This window comes from Pelecanus crispus, chromosome 2 (genome assembly GCF_030463565.1).
Source record: "Pelecanus crispus isolate bPelCri1 chromosome 2, bPelCri1.pri, whole genome shotgun sequence".
In the NCBI taxonomy this organism is placed as follows: domain Eukaryota; kingdom Metazoa; phylum Chordata; class Aves; order Pelecaniformes; family Pelecanidae; genus Pelecanus; species Pelecanus crispus.
Genome location: NC_134644.1, coordinates 7,701,403 through 7,727,158, shown reverse-complemented (window position 1 = coordinate 7,727,158; position 25,756 = coordinate 7,701,403). Strand labels below are relative to the sequence as shown.

Sequence of the window (25,756 nt, the reverse complement as noted above, 5' to 3'; positions counted from 1 at the left end):
CGTCCGGGGCGATGAGTAAGTGCGGAGATGCCGGCGGGCCGTGTGGGAGGGATGGCGGCAGCCCGGGGCGCGGAGGGCTGGGGGCCGCTGAGGTGATCCCGCGGCGGCCGGGGGAGGGGGCGGGCGGCCCCTCGGGGCGGTGGGGGCCGCCTGAGGCTGGGCTTCCCTGGCTCGGAGGCGTCGCCTCTTCAGCGTGCCCCGAGTTAGCCTGGAGATCGCTTAAAAAGCGGCAGCGTGCCGGCAGCCTCGGAGCGGGGCACCAGGTAGCGGTGTCGCCGCCGCCGCCCAGGCTGGGTCCTCTCCGCGGGGCTGGGCGTACCCCTGTGCCCGGGGCGGGGGCGGGCGGCTGGAGGGCCGGCTTCCGCGGTGCGGCTTCGGTTCCTGCGGAGAACGGGGCACTCGATGCCTTCAGCACACGCTGACTAAGTGATGTATCCGCGGGGCAGACGAAATGACTTAACGTGCCCTCCTCTTCTTCCTCTGTGTCCCTGTGCAGGAGTCTGGGCTGCCCTGGTGATGTTTCGAAGTTGAGGTAATGGCTGAAGCTGGTCGGTGGGAGACGGCTGGAGGCCCAGGGCACGGTCTGGGGGTTGCGCAGCGCCTATGATCTGACCCCGCAGCCTCTGCCTTCGCCGGGACGGGCAGCATGGGGAACAGTGGCTCGGCGGTGAAGGTCTGCACGGATCACCAAGGAGGCATCAACTGGCTGAGCCTGAGCCCGGACGGGCAGCGCCTGCTCACGGGTAGCGAGGATGGCACTGCGCGGCTCTGGAGCACTGCCGACAGCCAGTGCCATGGCCACTTCCAAGGTACAATAGCTTCTTTTTGCCTAGTTTTTGAATCTAAAGCCTGGCACAGGCCACACAGCATGTTCTGTTCTCTTTCAGTCACTGCAGCCAAAATCATGCTTGTTTTCTTTTGTGTTTTTTTTTTTGAGCATTGGTTACAGTAATGTTAAGCAGAAGCTGTTTCAACCCAAAACAGGTTACCAGCGCTACTGAATGCATGGATCCTTTTATCTCAGGGTGTGGAACATAGCAGTTGTTTAACTTATGTCTCTTTACAGCAGCCCTGTTTTATACTCTGATGAAATCTGGATTTTCTTTTTCTTTTTCTTTTTCTTTTTCTTTTTCTTTTTCTTTTTCTTTTTCTTTTTCTTTTTCTTTTTCTTTTTCTTTTTCTTTTTCTTTTTCTTTTTCTTTTTCTTTTTCTTTTTCTTTTTCTTTTTCTTTTTTCTCTCATTTTCCAGACAATCTGGACCCAGAAGTCTGGAAGGAAACTTTTGTAAATAGGCTACTTTTCCCCCCACATTTGACACACAGAAATGTTAATTGCTGGGCTTTCTCATTTTTAAATGGATTTTGTGTTTCAAACAAAGTTTATTATCCTTAGGCTAGCGTCTCAATAATTAAAAAGAAAAGAAAAACTCTGTAGAAAGTACAGTCATTCAGGAGTCAAATATGGACTAAAGATGCTTGTATTCTTACTCACTGGTGTTCTTTTCTCTTAATATGAGGTGGGGGAAGCTCTCAGATTTGGAATTCCTGATCTTTTTTTCTTCCAAAGAAGAAATCACATTGCTGTGATTTTTTTGTTGTTGTTTGTTTGTGTTCTTCCTTGTTTTTAACTATGGAGTATTGTCTTTTTTCCCCACATCCTGCTATGATTCTAGCTCCTGGAAAACTCACGGCATTTGCTTTAGGCTTAGAAATCCCTTTAAACCACTAATTAACTTTTAACTGGAAAGACAAATATATTGGATAATACTCAGAATCTGGCCTATGTACTGCTAGTGTTTGGGGTAAACTCTGAAGAGGGTTGGCTAGATGGTTTGTGAACTGTCAGTCAAATCAGTTAACTGTATGTATTTTATATTTATGCACGCACACAGTTGTTGTGTAAATTTGTGTCATACAAGCTATAGTTACTGATAAACCTGTATCTATAACACAGTTTCAAGCTTCCACCACCGCATAACCAGCAGACTTCTGTGGTGGCTGCTTTTGACCAGACCAGCACCAGACCTTGTCTGCCACAGGGGGTTTTGGCATCCTTTGTGCAGCTCAAGTATTATTGATGGTTAAAATCTGACTGACAGACTTCAGTGCGGTAACCAAGATGCTTTTCTGATCTTCTCAGAGCAGTATTTACATGATGCTGTGAGACAAATCCCAGTGGTTGAACCTGTCCCATGTAAGCTGCTTTGCAAAAAGTTTTCACAAAAAAGTGAGGATGGGTATAGTTTTGCTTACAGCCCTGGTGATCTGTTTAATTTTTGGCATCTGGTGAATTTGCTTAAGAGGAAATAAGACGTGTGTTTGTAATGTGGATTCTGGTTCGCTTTTGAACTACAGGAGTTGTAGTAAAATCTGTTTTTTGCAGTCAGTGAAACAAAGGGTTTTACTGGGTAGTCTGCTTTCCTTCAGTTTTTTTTACCATCTCTTTATTCTACAACATGATTCTGTTTTTCTGTTTTCTTTGTCCATCTGCCTCTCTTTAGTCATATTTGTCCTCCTTATATTTTTTCTTTTCTCCTCAAAGAATAGTGTTATTTAAATCACAGTAGGGCCCACCAGCTTCAACCAAAGTCTGGGGCTCTCTTGTGGTAGGTACTTAAGGGGAAACAGTTCTGATCTTGAACGCTTACAGTCTAAATAATTAAAACAGAGGAGTGGAAGATAATACTACCCTGACGATTAGATAGGTGACAACAATTTCACACAAGAGATCTTGGGTAAAGCTGGGACTTGAATCCTAATGTGATTTTTAAATGCAGTGCATTTCATGTCACGATAGAAAAATGACACCTCTTGCTAAGCAACAACAAAAGCTTAAGGTTGTAATATTGATTCCTCTTCACTAGCATTACCCTGTTTTTCAGCATGAAATTTTTAGAGTAGTGGTTTTGTCTATTTTTATTGTAACTGTAGAATCCCAACATACTCTGAATACTGTATAAATAACTGTGCTCTTAATTCTTTCTTTCTGTGTCATTTCCTTAAAGGTGTACTGATATTTTGAAAATTGTGAGGTTGTTCATGTTATTAGTCGTAATGGGGAAAGTATTGGTTGAGTTTTTACCAGATATGTTTTTTTGTTTGCATTTCATTCTGCTTGGACAATGAAACTAAACTTGCTGGTAAGTCTCGTGTCGCTTCCTTGTTTCGTAGTTTCATGCTTTAATTTAGGGCTGTTTGTGTCAATGGGCTGGGTCGAAATGCAGCCTTTTTCCCTGAGTTCAGAAGAAGGAAGCAAAAGCATTTATTAAAAAGATAAGCCAGTTTTTTCAGTCCATTTGTTTGTTGTATTTTTCTTTTAGTTAAGGTGAAAAGCTCAACTAGTCTGTCCTGCTTGCTTGCACAGTGATTGAATTTATTTCCTTTGTCATTCCTAGGACATGAAAGTTACATCACCTTTTGCCACTTGGAAAACGAGGCTGCCTTCACGTGTAGCGCAGATCATACCATTCGAAAGTGGGATGTGATGACAGGTCAGTGCCTGGCCATTTACCGAGGACACACATCAATTGTTAACAGGTTGGTTCTGTGGATTTTTTCCCTTGTGTTCCTGTAATCTGTTATCGCGTATATTGTCATTTTACCGTAATTCTCCATTACTACACTAATAAAATGGGTTGTGTAAACCTTTGAGTTCATGCTACACATGTTCTGTGCTGTAATGATTCGTTTTCCTAGCAACGGTGCTGACACATCCATAGACAGCAGATAAGAGAGAAATGAAAGGCACACAGCAGGGGAATTGAATCCAGGGCTAGGAATGAAATTCCAGAAGAAATTAGTCAATTGATAACAGATGCTTCTGATAAATAGATTTAAAAACATCACGTCAAGCCTTTGTGTCGGTAAGAGGGATAAAGTCAGGGTTTTTTCTGGAATTACTATTCCTGTTTGTGCAAATGAAGGTTATTATTAAACTGATTGTGTGTGACTGATTGGCCTGTCAGTTTAAAGTGCCTCTTAATAGTCGGACTGGATTTAATTAATGACTAATACAGCAGTCAAAGATTGGTATTCTTTTCTTACTTTTTTTTTTTGGTGGGTGGGTGGGTTTTTTTGTTCCTTACTAAACTCAAAACACATACGACGTGTAGCTAGATTCTGTACGTAGTTAGGAAGGCTGGCTCTGTCTGTATTTTGGCACTGGCCTGATTTTTGCTTGAATCAGCAAATGGGAAATGTGTTCCCTATTCATAAGACTTTGTTGCCAGTTTGAAAGGTTCCAGAGGACCAAACTCAGCTGACAAACAAGACTGGTTCTGATGTTCCCTATCTCTGGTTTGGAAGTATGAACTTCTGTTGTTACATGTTTGTGCAGCTACTACTCATGATTTTGGAAGCCCAGTAAGTTGAATTCTTGAGCTGTAATCTCTGACTTGCTCTTCAGTTACGTAGTAAGTGGGGTGCTCTTGCTCTACCTTTTTTGAGATCCTGGGCTAAGTGAAATTAGGTGTATATCTTTTTTCCTGCACTGTCTCTATTTGATGATGGAAAGATGATCTTTGCACACTGTCAGCTACAGTTCAAGTTCCTGGAATGTATTTATTTTTGTTATTTTAATGCCAAGCTATTTTCATATGTCAGTTTATAAATAAATATTTGTAAAGAAATACTAATAAATAATTACCTAGAGTGAGTTCTGTTCTTTTTTTTTAAAAAAAAAAACCACAACAAACTCTTAGGTAGTATATGTAACTTATGAAAGTACATAATAGTGCTGCTGGAAAAGATTTAAGAAAAACACAAATGCCCAAAGTTACAATGCGATACTGTAAAACTGTCTGCATCAATGTACCTGAATAAGGGGTCTCAATTTTAAAAGTAGAAATGGGGAAGTGTGTGGGGTTTTTTTTTCTTTAAAAAAAAAAAAAAAAAAACGGCAAAAAAGTTCATAGATAATGTGTATTAAACGGTGACTGAATCGGGGTTACACATGTTGTGTTCATGCTACTGTTTCTAACTTCAGGGTGCTTGGCATTGAAATTGTGACCAAAAATGGTTATGTAAAAAGAGTGATACTGTTTATACATGCAAACTTCATTTTTTGCAGGATCCTGGTTGCCAAAGACTATCTCTTCAGCGGCTCCTATGACAGGACAGCCCGCTGTTGGAGTGTGGACAAAGAGAAACAAATCCAGGAATTCCGGGGCCATCGGAACTGTGTCCTGACTCTAGCTCACTATTCCTCCAGGGATGTTCTTGAAGAAGAGGAGGAGGAAGAGGAGGAGGAGGAGAAAGTGAGCAGAGACCTTCTGGTGACAGGTAGCACAGACTGCACTGTTAAGGTCTGGTGGGTGTCCAGTGGGCGCTGTTACCAGACTCTGCTGGGACACACCGGGGCTGTCTTATGCCTTATACTTGACGCACCAAACAGGGAGCTGTTTTCTGGCAGCACGGATTATACCATTCGAACATGGAATATTGTCACTGGTGAGCAGCTGAAAGTGTTCAAAGAGCATCAAGGATCAGTAATTTGTCTAGAGGTAAGAACAGAGGCTTCTTGAAGAGCCGTTCAAAGCGGGTATCCACAGCCTAACTCATGTGGGTCTCAGTTGTCTTTTCATAAGCTCTTCCAAGACAGGTTATAAATGGTAAGCTAAAACATTCATTTAATAACAAAATAGTGCTGTGTGGCCTTGAGACAAATCCTCTTTCCCTAAAGCACTTTCTGATATCCTCTTGGCTTCTAGTGGCTATCCTTGTCTAACTTCTAGCTCAGTATCTATTTAAATCCTCCTAGGTCTTGAAACACATGAGTAGGTTTGCTGGGAGGACTGTTCATCTGAGTAGGATTGTGTACACAGGATCACCAGACTTTGAAGAAAAGGAACCTGAGCAAGTAAACAGACACGGGGTCAGATAACTTAAAAAGGGGAGGGGAAAAAAAATTCAGAGTAAACCAGATAACTTAAAAAAAAAAAACAACAAAACAAACCAACCCAAACTCAACCCAAAATTGTGGGCAAAAGATAATAGGAAAGCATAAAGCTGAAAGAAATCCTACTTTAAAAACCACACAGACATAATTTGAGAAAAGAAAGGGAGAAAGAGATGGCCAAGACAAGAAAATGGGCAAGGAAAATGGAAAAGAGAAGTAGAGCATGGGGGAGAGAAATCAGGAAATAATGAAGGAGAGAGGGGAAAAAATTTAATGTGATCTGAAAAACTATACCCTGTTTTTCTGTTTGCAGTATTTTTCTGGTGAATGCTGCCAAGTTTGTTAATGTTGCAGAGGAGAGAAGGAGGTTAGGCACATGAAGGAAAAGGGGAACTATCGCACAAGCACTTGCCCTCTATGCTCCGTTATCCACCAGAAAATGCTAATGGTATATTTAAGGAAGGTATGTGATGGTCTGTAACTTAGTTTCAGGTCAGCAGACCTTACATTTTTATAACTGCGTGTCTCTGACTGAAGTTAAAGACAATAATTTTTCTCACTACTCTCCTTGTTTGTATTTGTTGTCCCTAGGTGCTTTTCCTTTACAGAGGCTACAGTACGTATTTTTAATAGCTGTTCAGTAAATGTTGCCTTTGTTTCTAAAGAAGGTAGTCACAGCTGACACTAGCAGCCTAAAAACCCGATAATACTGGAGGAATTCTGTTTTCCTTCAGTTTTAGAAAGGAAAAAAACCCACACAAAATCATTTTGCCCTGGAGTAATGTTTGTCTTGCCTGGGTAAATTCTCAGTGTTAAAGCTTGTTTGTATGATATTGTGGTAATGTATTTTGAGGATGCTCAAGCAAATCTGTTGGTGTTCTTGGTGTCACGCTATGTTTTGCTGTTTAATTGTAAGCCTTCTCCAAGGCACAGATTGGCAACAGCAGAGCTTGCTTTAATTTAATTGGGTTCTTGCTAAAATTGTTACACAAAACTGGCTTGACCCTCTCCCAGAAGCCTGGGAAATTCAGTTATGCTCTTTGAATGCTCAAGAATGAGCAATGCTTCTCTGCTTGTGAGCACAGAGTTAAACAATGGTTTTAAACAAACACAACTTCTTGTAGGGGAGGAGAAAAGCAAACCCGACACATCTATTTGGAAAACCTGAACAATTCGAAGTACACAAGACTATGGCTGCCAAGACTGTGTTGGCAACAGTCCTGGCCAAATCTTCTTCTAGCTGTGAGTAACTGGTAGCCCCTCACGTCTCTCATCACCAGTTGATGTTTGAGGCTGGAAGAGTCCAGCTGAGGTACATGCTGCCCCCACAGAGAGCATTTCGTTTCCAGGCTTCTAAAACTTATCCCAGCTTAAGCAGTCACTGTACCGCTGTTGAATAGCTTTAGGCTGTCGATCTTTCCTAATTCCTCCCTCTTCCTTACTGGGTTCAACACTACCCCTTCTGTTCCACTTGGCTGCCTCTCAGCACAGCCCACATGGTATTTTCTTTGTTTTAGAAAGGGGTCAATCACCAGAATCCATACAAAGATGTTACAACAGAAGGGAAACTTCCTGAATAGAGGTGTTTATTTTTTTTAATTTTTGTTTTCTTCTCAAAAAGCTCTTGGAGCCTTTCTTGCCTAGGGCTTCTTAGTGACAGTGTTGCAATCTGTGGCAGTGAGTTGGGATAGTATTTTCAAACTGGGGGTCAGGAAGGACTTGGAGGTATTTGTGAGTTGCTCACAGTAGCCAGCAGACAGTTTTAATTGTTGACAATAGTTCATTTTCTTCAGGGCAGAAGTGAGCTGCTAACTATACCAGATTTTCATTCCCCTGACCTGGAGGAACTGAGTTGGTACCAGCAATTAAAGCTAGTTACCTGTTCTCTAGGTGGTGTAATGCTTTTGTGGAGAGAATAAAAGGAAAAAACTAAAGACATATTTTCATTTTATTTATTCAAATAAAGATCCCTAAGGGAGGGTGACCTTTCAAAGTTTGAGAAATGCTCAGTGTGATCTCTCATCCTGGACACAGATCAGGAAAAATTTGGATATTGAGACCATATTTTCCCCAACTTTAAAAAGTACTGTTATTAACGGGAATGCCCCAGGATGTTCTGAACTGCTGTAAATTAGGTCTGGACTGTTCCAGTCATCTCCCATCACTTTCCAGTAAATACCAATCGTGTCGCTGTAGCAGTGAATGGAAATTCCTGGAGCTTCTTGAAGGAGCCTTTCTGGGTAGATATCCATAAAGCACACCCATGTTTTCCGCCTTGCTTCCTGCAGTGCTGGCATATGAAAAGAGAGGGGTGATGCCACAGGCATGTTTGGATTTTGAATGTTCCTTCGTAAGATCCTTTAGGTGTTGTTGCCAGCTAGAGTAAGTTAGAGGAGCCTGAAAGCAACTCCAAACTAGCGTGGCAGAACGGAAAGCATTGGTTTTAGCTTTCCCTTTTTCCCCGTCCTTGGTGATCCTGGACAGTGGAGTGAAGAGGGTGAGCTGCTCAGATACTCCCCAGGGCTTGTCCTGCTGTCCTGGGGTCAGTCTGCTGAAGGTGGTTTACCAGCTGAACTGACTGCATGTGGTCTACTGTCAAAGTAGTTCTGCTGCAGATGCCAGCTTATTCTAACACTGCTGTTCTCTTCCTTCTGCTATCTAAATTAGACTGACAAAAGCTTTGCCAGGAGACTTGCTATCTGCAGTGGGAGTTGACTGCATGCTAGGTGCTTTGGCGGCCTCACTCTCATAGTCAGGCAAGGTAACTAGCGGTGCAGCAGCCAGAACTCTTCACTCTTTCTCCTGCAGTGCATTGATAGCTTGGCAGGCAAGGGACAGCAGCTGTTTTGAGCGCTCCCTCTTCATATAAGAGCCAATGATGAGATTTTATAGGAAGTGATGGGAAAAAGCAAGGGTGGGCTGAGCGTAGTCACGCAGCTCATGCTAGTTGTTCCACTTAAAAATTTCAAGCCTGGCTGAAGACCAGTATTTGCAATTAATATTCAAACATGCATTTTCATTAACGTGACTGCCTGCAATAGGCTGAATGACCCTGACTTAAATATTTACTTGTATATGTTTTTCTAAATGTCTCCGAAGTAGCTTTGCAAACTGTTTGCGAGGATTGCTTTGTCCTTTGCTGATTGTTCTGCCTCTGAGTATTTATCAAAATTGTGCTGCCAAAAGCTGGCAGAGAGAAATGATCCAGCTTGGAATTTAGCTTGGATCCTATAGCGAACATTCTTGCAAAAAAACTCCTTTCTTGCAAAAGGAGTTTTAAATGAGCATGAGTGGGCAAGGACTTGCTTCTGGTTTTCCTGCAAAAGATCCTTTGTTTGGACCATTCCCTTTAGTTGCCTTTTAAAGCTGACTAGAAGAAAAGAATGCTTTGAACTAAGCCGTTGCCTGAACTCCGTTTATACGCTTAACTGTTGTGGTCACAGGGACAGATTTTTTTTTCTTGTCACAGCAATTAAATTAAGTGCACATATATTTTGTAATTTTTGTTTCTGTTTGTTGCATAATTCATCAGAGGATGAAGATGTGAATTAGAGGAATATGAATGTGTACAACACCTGTAGAAAAGAAACATTTCTAGGACCATTACTTTGCGCTGCAGGAAAAAAGTTGAAAAACGTTCTCTAACAGCCAGACCAGAGAGCTCATTCTAGATGAATTCTCAGGAAAAAAACCCAATTTCTTTCCCACAGGGAGTTCGTTAGCTTGTTAAAATGAATGTGGTTTGAATGGGATCCTGAAAGTCTAACTCGGCCGAAGGCTTACATAGCTGTAACTTGAGATTGGTCCAAGTTGGTGATTTTTAACTTAGAAGTGGCTGTGAACAGAAGACCCAGCTGGCAGATTGTAGGAATACTGACCTCCCTGTGAAGAACAAGCTGGTAATGAGATGCGGTTGCTGATGTGAACTCATGAAGTTCCTGGGAGCCAGTCTGAGTGCAGTGACCTTCAGAAAGAGGATGTGTCCAAATCTGTTTGGAGAGCCGATTGCCTCTCCCTGGATGAGGGTTAAATTGTTTCTTATAGCAAAGGTTAATTGGGAGAGCAAAGTCCATTCCTGTAAGGTTAAAATACCTACTAAACAGCTCTTCTGCAGATATTTTTGAAATTTGTACAGGTAGAAATTGTCTTAAGCTGCTGCATATATTCAGTTCAGCCAAGCTTGTGGAGCAATAGGATTGTGATTGTCTCAAGAGACCAACCCTAGATGTGATAGTTTGTTTTTTTTAATTCAAACTGCGGTGTGTCTGGGGGTGACAGCCAAGGTCAGGGTTGCGTAAAACTGGCATTTTTTAATAATAAAACATGTAACTTCAGCGTTTACAACCTGTATTTTGCTACTGCTGTTACTTTGCTACTCACAAGCAAGTCTGACTGAACTTTTTCATGGAATAGTACGTCTCCGGAACCTTGGCCTGAGGATTAAGACAAATTTGCTCCATTCATGTGTCTCAGTGTTTCATCCAGTTCAAAGCAAAGTCCCGCAGAGTAATGAGATAAATTAACAGTCCAGAATTACAGATATCAATGCAGTGACTTTTTGCTGTCTGGCTGAGGCTGTAGAATTGTGCATCTGACTGTCATCAGGTTTTTAATTCTTTTGAAGCTGCTTGGGTTTGAAATGTCCGCTCAGCTCGTTAGCATCTGAGCTTCAAATCTGTTCTGCATTGTCTGCTCTGCTACAGGTGTCCTTGCCTTGCTGTGCTTTCCCTTGTCAGGAGCTTTGTTGGGCAGTTAGCCAAAGTGAATGAAGTGCTCAAAAGCCAGCCAAGGAAAATACAGCTTTGAAAATATCACCGCTTCTCCAGGCAGTTGCAGATTAGAATATGTAACTGTTTCTACTGATCATTTTTAAACCAAGAGTTGACAGACTTGGGTATATCTGGAGAAATCTGTTGAGTGAAACTTTACATTTTTCCTTCTTAAATCATAAGAAAATTAAATTTTTTAATAAGAATAGGACTGGAACCTAGGGAATTGGGTAAAGGTTTGGAGACTTTGGGCTAGAAAAGCCCAGTACTTATGGTCCTGAGGACCTAGCCCACAAGTGATTTGCTGACAATGACTGTGCCTGGATGCCCATACGCAAAAATGGGTGCCAGTCTTGGCAGCGGGGAGACTTCGCTCCCACTGAAGCTGCAACATGATCTCGCATTGTGGTGAAGAAGTCGGTACACTTTGCCCAGCTCCTGAGAGGGGATGGACCTCCTGAGCCTAACGTGTCAGCGGGGATGTTTAACCCAAGGAACAGCAACATACTGTTTTGCCCAGTAGTCTAACGGAACTGGTGGATCTGGATTAAATGGCCTCTGCAGGCTGAGGAGATTGGAATCCATTTGGAGGGTCTCATAACTGCTGGATAGGAGAAGCCAAGCTGGTGTAAGGAGGTTAGCAAGAGTCCTAGGGGGAGAGCCAGCAGAAGGTGACCTAACTAGGAATCGGTGCTTTGGGGACCTGTCTGGAAGTGGCCAGGGGAACTGTGCTACAGTTCCTTGGGCTTTTTAGATAGTTTTCAATACAGTCATGACTTAAGAAAAATGATTACAGGAGCCAAGGACCTGTGCTGCTGGCTGACCCAAAGACCTCCACTGCTTCCACAGCAAAGGTGGCTTGTGCCCAGCCAGCATGAGGGCATCTGCACAGTGTGTCCCACCTTGGCGGGTTAGAGCCAAGGCTGCCGTGTCTGCGTTGTTGGGGCATAGCCACACCCTTTGGATGCGAACTCTGAAAGAAGGCTCTGGAGTAAAAATACCGATTTGACATGGGTCAGATTGGATTGGTGCCTCCGCCTTGCTCTTCTCAGACAAAATCCCATCTGGTTTTCATATGCTCTCTTGGCCAGTTTCAGGGATAGTGTGCACTGTTGCTTGTCACAACTGCCCTGAAGCACGTAATGCTTCCTGTGCGTTGTAGTAAGGGATGGTTGCAGCCTGGATCGGCGTCCGAAATCAGGGCTGCACTCTGGGATTTGGGCAGTCAAAAGTTAGGATGCTATAAATATCAAGTCCCTTTTTGGGTGGACTTCAGTTGCATTATATCACGGTTCCCCATCTATAAAGTAGGGAAGGTATTTATTTTATATTACACAGAGTGTGGGGCCTGCCTGTAAGGTGCTTTGGCTAGGGGAACAGTATGTGATGATTATTATTATGATGATGATTAAATACAGATATCTGGAGTTGTAAACTAGACCTATCTTTAGTCAAGTGAAGGAGAAGTCATCTCACCTAAATTGATACAGATGGCTACAACTGAGAAGGCTGTCCTTGTCAGGAGGGAGAAGTAGTGAATTTTAAGGCGTGATCTGTTTCAGACATCTGCTTCAGGATGAGATGAGTCATGCCCTAGACTGCAGTGACTATAAGGAGACTTATCTTAGCTGTAGATATCTGCATTAATTTAGATGAGATGAAGCCTGCATCATGTCACTAAAGGTAGATCTGATTTGCAGCTTCAGCCTGAGCTGATAGTTCTTGATGGCTTTCTCCACTAATAGCTGTTTTGTGCTCTGTGTTTTAAAAATACCATGGAAATGAAAGGCTGTGTGACAGTCAGAGCCTGTACTGGGTTTTGCTGTTGGCTGTGCTGCAGGCTTGGTCTGTGGCATCCAGTAGATTGTTTAACCTGTTAGTATTCCTGTTTTCTGTGCAAGGCTGAGAATCCTCTGCTACTGTGCTCACCTGCTTAAACTGGTGAGGGGGAGAAAGGTGCATAAAAGTATATAGTGCAGCAGCCTGGGTAGCACAGAGGCTTTGAATTTAGTGAAGGTGGTTGGTGTGTCAGCCAGCTATCCAGATCTCTGACCGGGCATCGGAAGCTTTTATGGCTCTTATGATCCTGGTGCTATAAATTACCTGAGTAAGCCCACGTCATTTAACACATTTTTATATCTAGCAAGTTAGCAAATCTAGGCAAGTTGCAGCTTTTCTGTTTCACTTCAGCGTTTATACGCCCACCTAATGTAGAAATGAAGAAGTGTAACATACTGTACCATTAAGGCAGGGTGGCATTTTCTTGCGGGAGGTTATAACTTAGTTTTTTTCCCTTGTTCAATGGGGGGGTTGATGCTGCTAGCAAAATGTCTGAAAAAGAAACGCAATGACTTGGCTAAGAGCAATGCAGCAGGTTCTCAACTCAAAGCAACCTCTTCCATTTAGCAGGTGCAATGTGACAATGCTTTTCATGGCTGTTCAGGTTGAGCCTGGAAATTAAAAGTCAGGTTACCTTCCTCAGGCTAACTGTGTAGCTCTCTGTTTTTGTTAGTGCTGCTGGTCATTCCTTCTCTTTCCTCATTGAGATGTGGTTTTGATACCGTTGCAAAAACAGCTTAAAAGTAATTGGATGTGACATTTCAAAGTACTGTTGGCTTTTAACAGTGGTATGTGTTTTACAAGCTCCTGACGTTTAGCTATGAAAGCTGTCCCATGGGGCAAGTTCTGCTGGTAGGAAGTGTGGCATGCGCTGCTCCAGCTGGGCTGGTGGGAGCTGTGGCCAGCGAGCACCTTGGTCTGCCTGCGTACGTTTCAGCGTAGTCCCATCACTGTAGTGTTTTGTATCTTAAAAACCCTTTTGTTTCATGTTCTTGTGACACAGTGCAAATGTTCTTTTGCGCAAAGCTCACTTACGATGCCTCTTGGGAATGGGGGTGGAGATGGGAGAGCGTGAAAAACTACTCAACCTTGCAGATACCGAGTGTCCAAAGAATGGGGACTGAAGGTTTGTAATAATCTAAGGTGGCGGAAGAACCAGACCCTTACAAGTGACCTAAGAGCGAGACTCATGTCAAGCTGATTTGTCATTTGTTCTGCAGTTGGTTTCCTGGAGACATATGAGGAGTGTAAGGGTTTAGTGCTCTGGTGGGCACTTGAGCCTTCTGATCTGTGTGTCTGGAGGGGAAACACGGTATTATTAGTCCTTATGTAAATTCTGTTTCTCTGGGTGGGGGTCAGGGTTCTCCCTCCTGTCTCTCTGTCCTTTTGACTTGACTGCTGCAAGTCCGTGAAACTTACCTCAAACTACAGCCCGTGGATTGCTGTGAGAGCATGCAGTGAGTGGCTGCCTTCATTACCCTGCCTTCAGATGGCAGGTGTTGGGCCAGTTCTCTGCTTGGAGGAGTGAGCAATCAGAGCTGTATGTAATGATGGCTGTTAAAACCTTTAGTTTGTTTTCGTTAGATGGACATAGAATGCAAGATTTTTCTTTTCCCTGCTGAGCTGCCAGGGTTTTGGGTAGTTTGTTACTGCGTACTGGCTAGTTTTATAGTCTTGCACAGGTCAGTTACTTTCTCTCCATCTCAGTTTCCCACCTGCAATCCTTCCCTCTGCCATTCTGTGTTGTGTCTGTGGGGAATAAAAACCAACCTCCACCACTAGTGAGTTCACACAGCGTGCAGGATGACTGGTGTAATGAGGCACTGTTCTTCTTTGGGGTTTATAGGCAGAGTTGCTCTAAACACACAGCAGAGGACAGTCTGATTGAAGATGCTTGTGTAAGGATAGTTAATTACTTAATCATTTGATAGCACATCTAAAAAGACTTGTGGAAATGCAGATACAAAACGGTTTCAAGGAAGAGTTAGTGTTTCCAAATACTGACCTTGTGCAGAGTGATCATGTTAAACCCTGTTTTTTTTTATGTAGGACTTTATTTTTCATTTACTTTTTTCTGTTACTCAAAATTGTTCTGATTTTTTTTTTGTAATTACAAACTTATGATCTGATAAGAGTGCTTGTCAAATATGCTTTGCAGAAACTACACTGCAGGGTTTTTTTTGAGGCTGCATTCATGTAACTAATTATGGAAGTAGGGTTAGCATTGTTAAGCTTACTGAAATCCTGCCTGCTTGCACCAGCAGATGGGCTAAGGTTTTTATCTTCTGAAATGTGGGAGCTGTTTTTAAGGCCGAGAAGTCAATGGGAGATGCAATCGTGAAGAATGCAAGGTTGGTTTTGTTCACCATCTCTCTGTTTCAAGGTGTAGTTGCTGCTCTTTGTCACAGGCTGTTGAGTTGGAAACCGTGACTTCAGATGAGTCACTTCAGTGCAGTTCTCTCACGAATGTGCCTGAGAGACTATTGCTGATGTTTTTTTCTCTTCCCTTCAGCTAGTGAATCGGCACTTGTATTCAGGAAGCGCGGACAGGACAGTGAAGTGCTGGTTAGTAGACACTGGGGAGCGAATCCAAACGTACAAGGCTCACAAACACAGCGTTAGCACTTTGAAATACCACGCTGGGATCTGTAAGTTGCCTTTCCTATGTTCAGCAATCCCTTGTCTCCTTTTCGATGTTTGTCTTTGATCAAAGATTGTTAATAGAGAATACTGTAATTTTGAAGGCTTGCAAAACTGTCACTTTTTTCAACTCCAGCATGTTTATGCTCAGTATCAGACTTCGCTGCACTACTCCATGTGGGAAGCGTAGATCTTCCCTCCATTTTCCACCTCCCTCTTCTGGCAAATGAAGAGGCAGTTGATTTATTTCCGTTACCAAGGGAAGTGGCTTAAATCCTGAGCTGTCTGTGGGTTGTTTGCATAGCCGTGGTTTAACCTCGCTAGTCTGATGTCTGTCAGTCTGCTTCTGCTGCATACTCAGGGACAGCAAGTGCTGCTGCTGGATATGCAGCCCTGTGCCTGCCTCTGCTACCTTGTAGGTACCGTGTAATGGACTGTCCTGAACCAGAATCACATCTCAGATGCTCACTGCTTCTTTCTAACAGTTAGGCTTCCTGTTCAGACTCTGACCATCTCCTAGATTCGTTTTCCACAAATTCTTTCCCTTTATCTGTCCTCTTTCATGTATCTGTTCCCCAAACCACCTTTCTGCAGTAGCCAAGCATTGCTTGCCTTACTAATGCTTGGGACACAGTTCCCCTACTTTCAGTACTCCTGTTAATAGTGGTATCTGTACATAACTAACTATTGTTGATGTAACAGTATATTCTGACCATGAAACCTCCGTCTTTAAATCCCTTTCTTAGCTGGCTTTCCTTCTGCATGTCATCTGTTCATTTCTGGGTTTGGGTTGCAAGACTGCACCTCTGTTTTTATCAGCCTGAACTTCTCTGTGTGTCATCCTGGTCTTATCCTGCCGCTGATGTTAGACCTGATGTGCCTTTATTTGCTTCCCAAACAAGTATTTCTCTCCTTCAGGGTAACCAGGATGGCAATGCCTGTCTAAAGCTAATCTAGAAGTTCACAACTCTTTTCTCATTTTGATTTCTGTACTTCAGCTATGAAGGGAACACGTAACACCAAATGAATGGTTGCTATTTGAGCCTTGATATCTCTTTTGGCAGATCATCAGTGAGATGGTGATAAATGGCTGACAAGTGCAAGATGGTACACATTAGAAGAGTCGTACCTTCACAGGCAGATTACAGTTTAATAGCAGTTGTCTAGCACCATGCTTGACATGGCTGACTGACCACACTTATAACCCAGTAACTGAATTGATTTCTTAATTATGTTTGGAAACGTGATGTGTAACCAAGCCCATAGGTAGATTTTGATTTTAATGAGGAAGCCTTTTTTTGGTCTTCCTTTCAGCATTAGACCCACAGCACTACTTTTCTCCATTAAAATAGTTAATTGTAATTTACAGTTAATTTCAGCTCTCCTCACCTCTATTGCAGAACTACCCCACTCTCCCCTACCTGCAGGTTATAATTTCTGCTGATTTCAGCTTTTGCAGTTGGCTAGATGGCTGAAATGGAAGGGGAAAGGGTCTGAGCTTATGCTGCACCCTGACGTTATTATTGCTGAAAGATGCAGGTAGGTAGGGCAGGGGAAATGAACCAGAAATTTTAATCCAGGATGAACACTGGCAAACATAATACTGATTTGCTTGTGTGCGTGTGTGTGTTTTCCCCCTTTTAATTATAAAGATATGAAACAAAATATTGAATTCATCGAGACTACCCAAAGGCGAGACAGCTGTGCTAAGCTGATGTTAGCCTGATCCAGTGAGGAATGTTCATGTCTGGATGGGAGATGGAGAGGCTGTCTCCTTCGTTAATGAGACCTCCAGAGCTGCATTTTTTCAGTGTTGATCCTGCTTTTCATGCAACCAGTATAGACTTGACCTGAGTCTCTAAAACCATCATAAAGAAAGTTTACACTCAAACAAAAGTTTCATTATCTGATGCCACCCCCATCAGCTCTGCAGCTTTCTCTCTCTTCCACCTCGTCCTACCACCCTGTCCCTGCCATACACATTATTTTTCTGTAACACTCTTTTTTTTCTCAAAATGCAGGCAATATTGCTGCATTTAGTCAGACCTGTGAAGAACATCCTGGTAGTGTGGTAGAAGTGTTCAGAGAGTTATTTAAGATCTCATTTTAAATCAAATGCAAAAATACTGAAAGTGTCAAACAGGAAGAATTGAATTGTTCCACTTGAAGCGTAGAAAAAATGTCATGGAAAAATATTAGAGACTAGTTTAAATTCAGTTTAGGCACATTTTAGTTCTTGAAAGAGGAAATTTCCCCTTAAAAATGAGTTTAGGTACTATGATTGTTTGCATTATTGTAATACATTGTAATTCTAACTGAAACAAAACTATTACATACTGTGTAAATAAGTGATCAAAGACATGTTCACTGGATACTAAATGTTGGAGCTAGTGTAGCTTAAAATTCTAGCTGTTCACCTGGGCCAGATCAGGACTGTGTGTCCATTCTCGCCACATTTTTGAAAAACAGAGAATACTTCAATATAAATGATGTTTATTATGGTTTATGTCACATTTGCACCAGCCTGAGAACATGGAAAGCATCTCAGCTGAGAAGTGGTAACTTTCTGTTAGCAAGCAACAGAATTAAGATCTATCTGATCAGTACCCAAAGGCTCATTGCCCCAAAGAGTTTACGGTCTAAGTAAGAAAATATGGTAGATGAATGAGAGGAAAAATATATGTGTGTTTCGAAAATGGCTTTGTATTGTACAGGGAGTCCTGACAGATCTGAGAACTATGCTTTAAATCATCAGAATGTGTTTCTAGTGGCTTTCCTCAGTCTGCTTGTGTAATTAATAGCATGGGGAATATTAAAGCTGGTTCTCAATCTAATTTACTTAATGATATTATGTTGGTTATTTCTTTCTTACAGTATGTGCACAGTCACTTAAGATTTAATGCAGCTTATATTTTTTCATGTTGCAAAAACTCCAAGGGAACATTTAATACCTGCTCTCCCTCCCAAAAGTCTCTGAAATTTAAGTAAAAAATAATGAATTGCTGATTTTTTTTTTGTTTGTTTGTTTCACAGGTGGTATATATAAGCATATATTTAAATGCTAAATCTGGGTTAGATCAACAGCTCTCCTTTGAAACTCAGAGGTGCAAAGAGACTTCATAAATCTAGAGTGACAGTTCAAAAGACATAGAAGATGCCTGTCAAAAGCAAAATCCTGATAGCGATACCTAAAGTAAACTGACAGCTGCATAGTGAAAGCAGCTCTTAATTGGTTCGTACTCTCTGCATGTGTGTAAGAGTATTAAGTGATTTCCATTCACTGGAAAAAAAACCTGTACCTTGTTCCCTGCTTTACATCGTTGTTACTCATTTGCAGAATGGGAGGCAACGCTTTGTCAGGATTGTTGGCAATTGAATTTACAGTGGCCCATATAAAATGACATTGATTTTCCATATCCAGATGTTTCTTGAAGGTGTACCCAGGAAGTACCCACCTGCCTGCTGTTTTATTTGAAGTTGAAAAGCTGATGGCTGTAGGTAGCCTGTTATCTCTTCTTGTAGTCCTGAATTTACTGCCGTGATAACTTCTTCACCTCTCTTCAGGGATCCAGTGCCCGACTTCTCCCAAAGGATGACGAATCTGTTATCTTCAGGGACTTCAGTTTTGTGAAAATCTTCCCATGCTAGGGGCTTTTGCAAATCCACGAAATGCAGGGAGCCGTGAATATATTGCTTTTTGCAGTTCTGAAATAGTTATCTCTAGGTAAACTAGAGGAGTTTGGGTTAAGTGAAGGAACGTGAGTTTTTATGAAGACAGTTTGTAACCCTTAAAGCACACAAATGGGCTCCTTTTTGGGCATATTGCTACGTATAAAATCTAAATATTCAACACTGCCTTACAGTTTCCAGATGCAGCAGTTCTGGGGATCTGATGTGAAGATCCTGAAGTGTTGAGAAATTGTTCTTTGAACATGTTAAGATACCCTAAAGAAGGCTGATGAGCAGCCAGAATCCCTGGTCATCCTTAATTTACTTAAACCCCTCCCCCCTCTTGTAGCACGTGTACAATATAGCACATGGAATACAAGTGTTACAGCCAAAACCCTCAAATAATTCTGTGCCATACTGAAATAGAGATTATAGCCTGGGCTTTGAATCACTTAAAGGCTCTACTGCTTGCAGAGATCCTAAGCTACAGGATTTAGCTGAAGAAATCTACCACACTGAAAGAATTTCTAAAGCTTCTTTGTAAAGCTGCCTACACATGCCATTTACCTCTGAGGACAGAAGATTTAACTGTGGTATTTCAACAGAAACGGCCGTACCTATTGATAGTAAGCTCATGGTTGAAAATGGGGGGGAAAAGGGGGATGTTTTAATGAAGCTAAGGCCAAATGCGTATTATTAGTATTCAAGGTGGTAACACTGTCACTGTGGTTTGCAGCTCCACTGTACAGATGCTTCTGCTGCTTGATGCAGCAGCAGAAGTGACGAAGATGCTGTAGGACTGAATGGAAACCTGGAAATAACTATGGTAAAACAAATGGAAGGCTTAGTGGAAATCCTGAAAACCAAACTTGGGATAAATTGCCTGCTTAGAATTATTGAGGCATGTTTAGGCAGGGAAATATACATGGAAGAGAAGGGCAGAAACAGGTATTTGAAGTGTGTGTGGAGTGAAATGCTGATGTATGTAGGAACTTCAGGCTTAAGGCAGGTCAGTGTTCTGAAAAACACGAATGAAAAAAAGCATGCTGGGGTCAGCAAAATGAAAATTATCTGAACTTGCTATAACTGCGAAGAGAATTGAGCCTAAGAATGATACGTCACGCTCCTCTGTGAACTAGTTTTAGGTACATCTTGAACTCATGCGAACTGACCTTCTGTGGCTGCTCACATCTGGCCATGTGCTGTGTTGTGTGGTTGCGTTGCAGTGTTCACAGGAAGTGGTGATGCCTGTGCAAGAGCTTTCAATTCCAAGAGTGGTGTCCTGCAGAAGATCTTTCGAGGGCACAAGTTCATCATCAACTGCATCCAGGTCAGGAGGGGGTTTCTTCACTGGGATTTCTCACTTCTGATTGCTCCCTCATTTGTTGTGTGGGAACTGGTGTGGCTAGCTGTTCTGTGTCTTCGGGTGGATGTTCTAGGGTAAGACGAAAAGTAACAGACCTGAGTATTCCTTTTGTAACTTTAGACAAACTCAGTAATAATAAGTGAAACCACAGACCGAGTCCCCAGAAACAGTCCCATGTCTGTGACTGGAGGTTTTGCAGGTCAGGTTAGACAAGCAACTGTAAGAAATGGTAGAATCATAGAATCATTTAGGTTGGAAAAGACCTTTATGATCATCCAGTCCAACCATTAACCTAACGCTGGCAAGTCCACCACTAAACCAATTAAGGGTAGAGTAATAATTTCATGTTTCCTGGCTTGGTGGCTGCGTTATTTTTTAATGAAAGTAAAAACTAGGAATCATTAAGGTTGGAAAGGATCTCTAAGATCATCAGTCCAACTGTCAACCCAGCACCACCATGCCCACTAAACCATATCCCAAAGTGCCATGTCTGCCCGTTTTTTTAACACCTCCAGGGATGGTGACTCCACCACCTCTCTGGGCAGCCTGTTCCAATGCTTGACCACTCTTTCAGTAAATAAATTTTTCCTAATATCCAATCTAAACCTCGCCTGATGCAGCTTGAGCCCATTTCCTCTCATCCTATCGCTAACTACTTGGGAGAAGAGCCCAACGCCCACCTCACTACACCCTCCTTTCAGGTAGTTGTAGAGAGCGATAAGGTCTCCCCTCAGCCTCCTCTTCTCCAGGCTGAACACCCCCAGTTCCCTCAGCCGCTCCTCATAAGGCCTGTGCTCCAGACCCTTCACCAGCCTTGTTGCCCTTCTCTGGACACACTCCAGCACCTCAATGTCTTTCTTGTATTGAGGGGCCCAAAACTGGACACTGTATCCAAGGTGCAGCTTCACCAGCGCCGAGTACAGGGGGACGTCCAATCACCTCCCTGCTCCTGCTGGCCACGCTATTCCTGACACAAGCCAGGATGCTGTTGGCCTTCTTGGCCACCTGGGCACACTGCTGGCTCGTGTTCAGCCGGCTGTTGACCAACACCGTCAGGTCCTTTTCGGTCGGGCAGCTTTCCAGCCGCTCTTCCCCAAGCCTGTAGTGTTGCACAGGGTTGTTGTGACCCAGGTGCAGGACCCAGCACTTGGCCTTGTTGAACCGCACACAGCTGGCCCTGGCCCATGGACCCAGCCTGTCCAGATCCCTCTGCAGAGCCTTCCTGCCCTCGAGCAGGATGAGACAGATGTGACTGATCCTGTGCAGGGGCAGGGAATGGACTCCAACCTCCCTTCCATTACAAGACACTGATGATACGTGTTTGCAATGCCCTAGGTGGAAAAGAAGTTCCTGCCTTATCCAAACAATAATATATAGCATTATACCCCTAACCCCCCGGGCAGGGCGTCCCGCAGCACTCTACCAACTGCGTACCATCCTTTCTGATCTTAGTGAAGAGCTAGCAGTGACTTCCATGTGCTACCCTGTATATAAACATTTATATAAAATATTGCCATCAAGATCTATTTTTCTGAAGGTATAAAGATGGCAAAGAAGCTCTGTATTGATGTCTCACCCACATCCTACCAGACGAACGGAAGAATCCCTGCCACTGGCTTAAAAATTTTCTAAAAGTTAATTATGTCCCTGAAAAGTTGCTTGCATATTATCTAGGCTCAAGTGATATTGGTGTTTAAAAGTTAAAAGGGGAGGAATTTGTAATCTTTGGTGGCAATGCAAAGACCAGTATCATGCAAGGAATCCTGGCGGGGAAGTTTGAATCCTTGGGTGCTCTGTGCATTTAAGAATCCACATCTCCCTGCATCAGGATCTTGGTAAAAGCTGGGCGCAGGATGAGGATTTTGATTAAGAATGTGAGACACTGTAAGTATTTCTGGCTGACAGTCAAAATTAAAAAGGAGATGAAATTCCTTTTGGAGTTGATCCCAAGCGTACAGAGTTGTAAATATGGTTGTCTTTTGTGTATTTTGTATATATGGCTAGTTGCTCTTAAACTGCAAGCTCTTGGGTATAGGGCAAAAAATCCTGGGGAGAGAGAGGACTGAGAAATGGCGACCTTAATATGATCTTAAGTATATTAATGAGGGATGGATGGGGAATGAGGGGGCTGTGCTTGTGTGGTGCTTCACGCCAGTGTAAGCCAGGCTGCCGCTGGGATGCTCGCTATCCCGGCCCGTCTCCGGAGCCTGCGAGCATCCGTGGCGGACAGACTGACGCAGGAAGGCGAAGATGGTCAGGACCGACGGCTGACTTCTAGGGTGGGGTGAGGACAGTTGGAAACATTACCGACAGCCGCAAATGTTTCATTAAGGAAATGAAACTACAGGGGGAATCAAGGCTAAATTACTGCAGGTTTGGAAGAACAACACATTTTGAAGGAGGAATTGTACCTACAGCTTACTGTGAAGGAAGAAGGGAAGTGAGAAGGAAAGCATTCGTGAACCCCCCCACTGATTCCTGAACCCATCGTTGATGCTGATTTTGGTGCCTCCTTAAGCTTCATCTTCAAAACCAGCAGTCTGAAACCAGCACAGACATTCCGAGCTACAGCCTACTCTGACATGGAGTTTTGTTCCCCATTGCTTTTCTAGTGGGTTTACGTTATAAATAACTCCTGCTGTTTATATTTTATGGCTCTGTGAAGTGGCTGAGAAATGAGTCCTGACTTGGTAATGTCTCATCCCACTTCAGCAGCTTTTGTGATAATTTATACTGGCTCTTGCACTGAGCCATCAGGCCTTAAGTATTAGGATCAAGCTGTGTTCGCTCTGATTTTTGACAGTTCGATTGTGCTGATTCCGAGCTGTATGGTTTGGTATTAAATTTGTGACCCTGTTGTTCCAGATCCACAACGAGCTGCTCTACACAGCTTCCCATGACGGCACACTAAGGATTTGGGATATCCGGGGAATATGCAAGAGAAATAAGCGGCGTTTGAAGAAGGAGAGGTCTGCCCAGGGCAGGAGCTCTCAGAAGGGAAGTCTGCCTCGTCTCTTCAACAATAAAGTCGGCTGTATGGTACAGCAAGAAAATGGGGAACACGAGGCCGTTGAACTAATGTGACTGTCCAGAACAGTCTTTCCATCAGTGACCAAAGCTGAACATTTGTTTTCTGCACCACTGTGTCCATGCAAACCAGAACTTGGAAAGAGATGGGAAATGGCTTTGCTTGAACCTCTTTTTCAGGAACCAGGATTCTCTGTGGCTGTCTGATGGACTCCAGTCAGATACTGTCGCTGCAGATGACTCTCAGCTGAGCAGTACGGGGGTCAGGAGGGCCTGCAGTGTGGCTCAGGTGATGTACCTCTGTGTGTCTGTAATTAAGAACTTGACTTAGGACTGCTTGTTTTCAGTTCCCTCTGGCAGAGGTGTTGCACGCTTCCGCCTGTCTAGTATCAAATGAGGAATGTTTTCTCCTGTTGCCCACTCACATGCCCTCTGTTAGGCTGAATGTGGAAATGAAAGGTGCCCTGCAGTACGAGTACGAATCCAATTTTCACAGCTGACCTTCGGGTCAGTTTTTTGCCGATTAGCCCAGCAGGATGATATGGCTCAGCAGAAGGAGTTTAAAGCAGACTGGACACCTCTCTGGGAAGTTGGGAGTAGTAGGACAGAAATTAATTTTTTTTTTTTTTATTAAACAAAACATAAGCTAGAGAACAAGCTAAACCTCAGACCTTTTGTACCAAGGTCAGCTGTTTGCCAAGGCACAGCAGTTGTCCTCCTCCCGACAACCTTGCGGGTTCTTTTTTTACCTTTTACGATCTCACAGTTAGCAGAGGAAGCGTCAATGGCCTCATGTGTGTCTTCCGTGTGCTGCGAGGGGCGTGTGCTTCCAGCCGCCCATGTCCCCCGGGCACAGGGGGAATGGGATGCTCCTGCCGGGCTGATCCGAAGGGCCTCATCGCGGCACGGCAAGGGCTGGGAGCCGTTCACCGGGCACCAGCTCTGAGGTGGTGACTGCACCGCCTCTGGGCGGCCTGGCCCCCCCGACTGTCCTCGTGGGGGAAGGGTTTTCTTGTATCCACTGGGAATGGTGAATTGTGGGTTTTTTCAGGGGAGAAGAAAACTGAAAGGGGAAGATCTATCAAGTGCTCTAGATTTGTTATCCTTCCTCCTTACGAGGCTACGTCTGGCCTCAGTTTGCTGGGTTGTCAGTAGCATGGGATAAGCAGGCAAACTCAAGAGACGGTCTCCCAGTCTTTTTCCAGGTTCATCCCTCTCTGATAACCACTGAGCCATGAATAAACAAGGGTTCTTATATTTTTCTATTGGCAGATATAACTCTTTGTAGAACCAGTACAAAAATAGCCAACCACATGTTTTTATTTTTATGGCTTTATTTATTCTGTACTACAGCAAGATAAAAATGCTGTAATCCTTTTTTAGAATGAACTAATAAACATGTGGCATCTACAGACAACTCACCATCTAGTTTTTATTTTCTTCTTGTTTAGAGGGGATTTCGCTGGCTGCAGATGCGCAGCAGTTAAAAATGGATGGAATATGGGGTGGGGGGGAACCAGCCCATATACTTTTGGAAACATTTCTTGCCTTTCTCTCGCTGCTGGGGCTGGAGCCAGGCTGTCCTGCCTCCTGCCAGCCACCAGACTGCCAGAGCTCAGTTTCCCTACTCCGGGGAAGGGGCAACCAGCTGCAAACCAAAGCCCAGTCTTATGGGGAAGCGCAGACGACGAAGAGCCACACGTGCTGGCTCGGCGCTCGCCCTGAAGGCCCCTACTCTGAACCCGTAACACCGCACCACTGCTGCTGCCGAGCCGGCCTGCCGCTCCTGCTGAGCAGCGTTGTTAGTGCTTACCTGGCAGGTTGGCGCATCTAGAAGGAAACAGCATTTTAATTATGTTAAATGCCTACCACCAGAGACTAATTTGGGGGGGTCATCTGCATAGTGTAGACTTAATTCCACTGTAAACTGTCATCGTAGGTCAGCACTGGCCCTGTGGGAAATGTTTATGAGATGGTGGCTCTTGGTTGCTGGGGCGAGGGCTTGCTCCGCAGCTAATTTTATTGGTATTTTGCGTATGAGGTCAGTGCTAAGTAGGAGGCCTTTAGCAGGGATGGACAGAGTTGCACAGATGGTCTGGGCTATACTTTTTGTTTAAAACTTTGCACACAGTATGTTAGACACAAGAGCTTATCCAGCCATACAGCAGCTGCACATGGAATTAGCTAATGGATTTCATAGCCATAGATCTCAGAGTGGAATTAATGAGTCATTACCACTTCTGTCTGCTGCTAAACATATCACCGTGTCTTCAAATACATGGTCAAAATTAACCTAAAACTTTTAGCCAATGCCTCCTGCCCTGCCGATCACTTAAAACTGCACACACTGTTACTTGGGGGCAGCGCCGGCAGAATTACATCATTGAGGAATGGCTTCTCTGACGAGCACTCCGTGTTATGATGCTAATTTTAAATTCCCCAAGGACAAACGTTCACTTCTTAAGTTGTCACTGCCAGTTTGCTATGCAAGCCACTTTAAAGAGGAGAAATACTGCCTGTACAGCCCCACGCTGCCCTCGGTGCACACCTA

The 25,756-nt window shown here is 43.5% G+C and overlaps 1 protein-coding gene across 2 annotated transcripts; it reads left to right on the top strand.

The window, feature by feature from the left end:
• Positions 1-500: 500 nt before the first annotated feature.
• WDR86 (WD repeat domain 86) lies at positions 501-23,999 on the top strand. Of its 2 annotated transcripts, none has more exons than XM_075705805.1 (6): positions 501-809; positions 3,395-3,536; positions 5,209-5,500; positions 15,016-15,151; positions 20,039-20,142; positions 23,044-23,999. In XM_075705805.1, the coding sequence occupies exons 1-6, from the start codon at positions 647-649 to the stop codon at positions 23,260-23,262; spliced, it is 1,056 nt and encodes a 351-aa protein (XP_075561920.1). In that variant the 5' UTR covers positions 501-646; the 3' UTR covers positions 23,263-23,999. The 2 variants fall into 2 exon arrangements, with proteins under 2 accessions (XP_075561920.1, XP_075561919.1); XM_075705804.1 differs by having other exon boundaries at positions 5,068-5,500.
• The last annotated feature ends 1,757 nt before the right edge of the window (positions 24,000-25,756 follow it).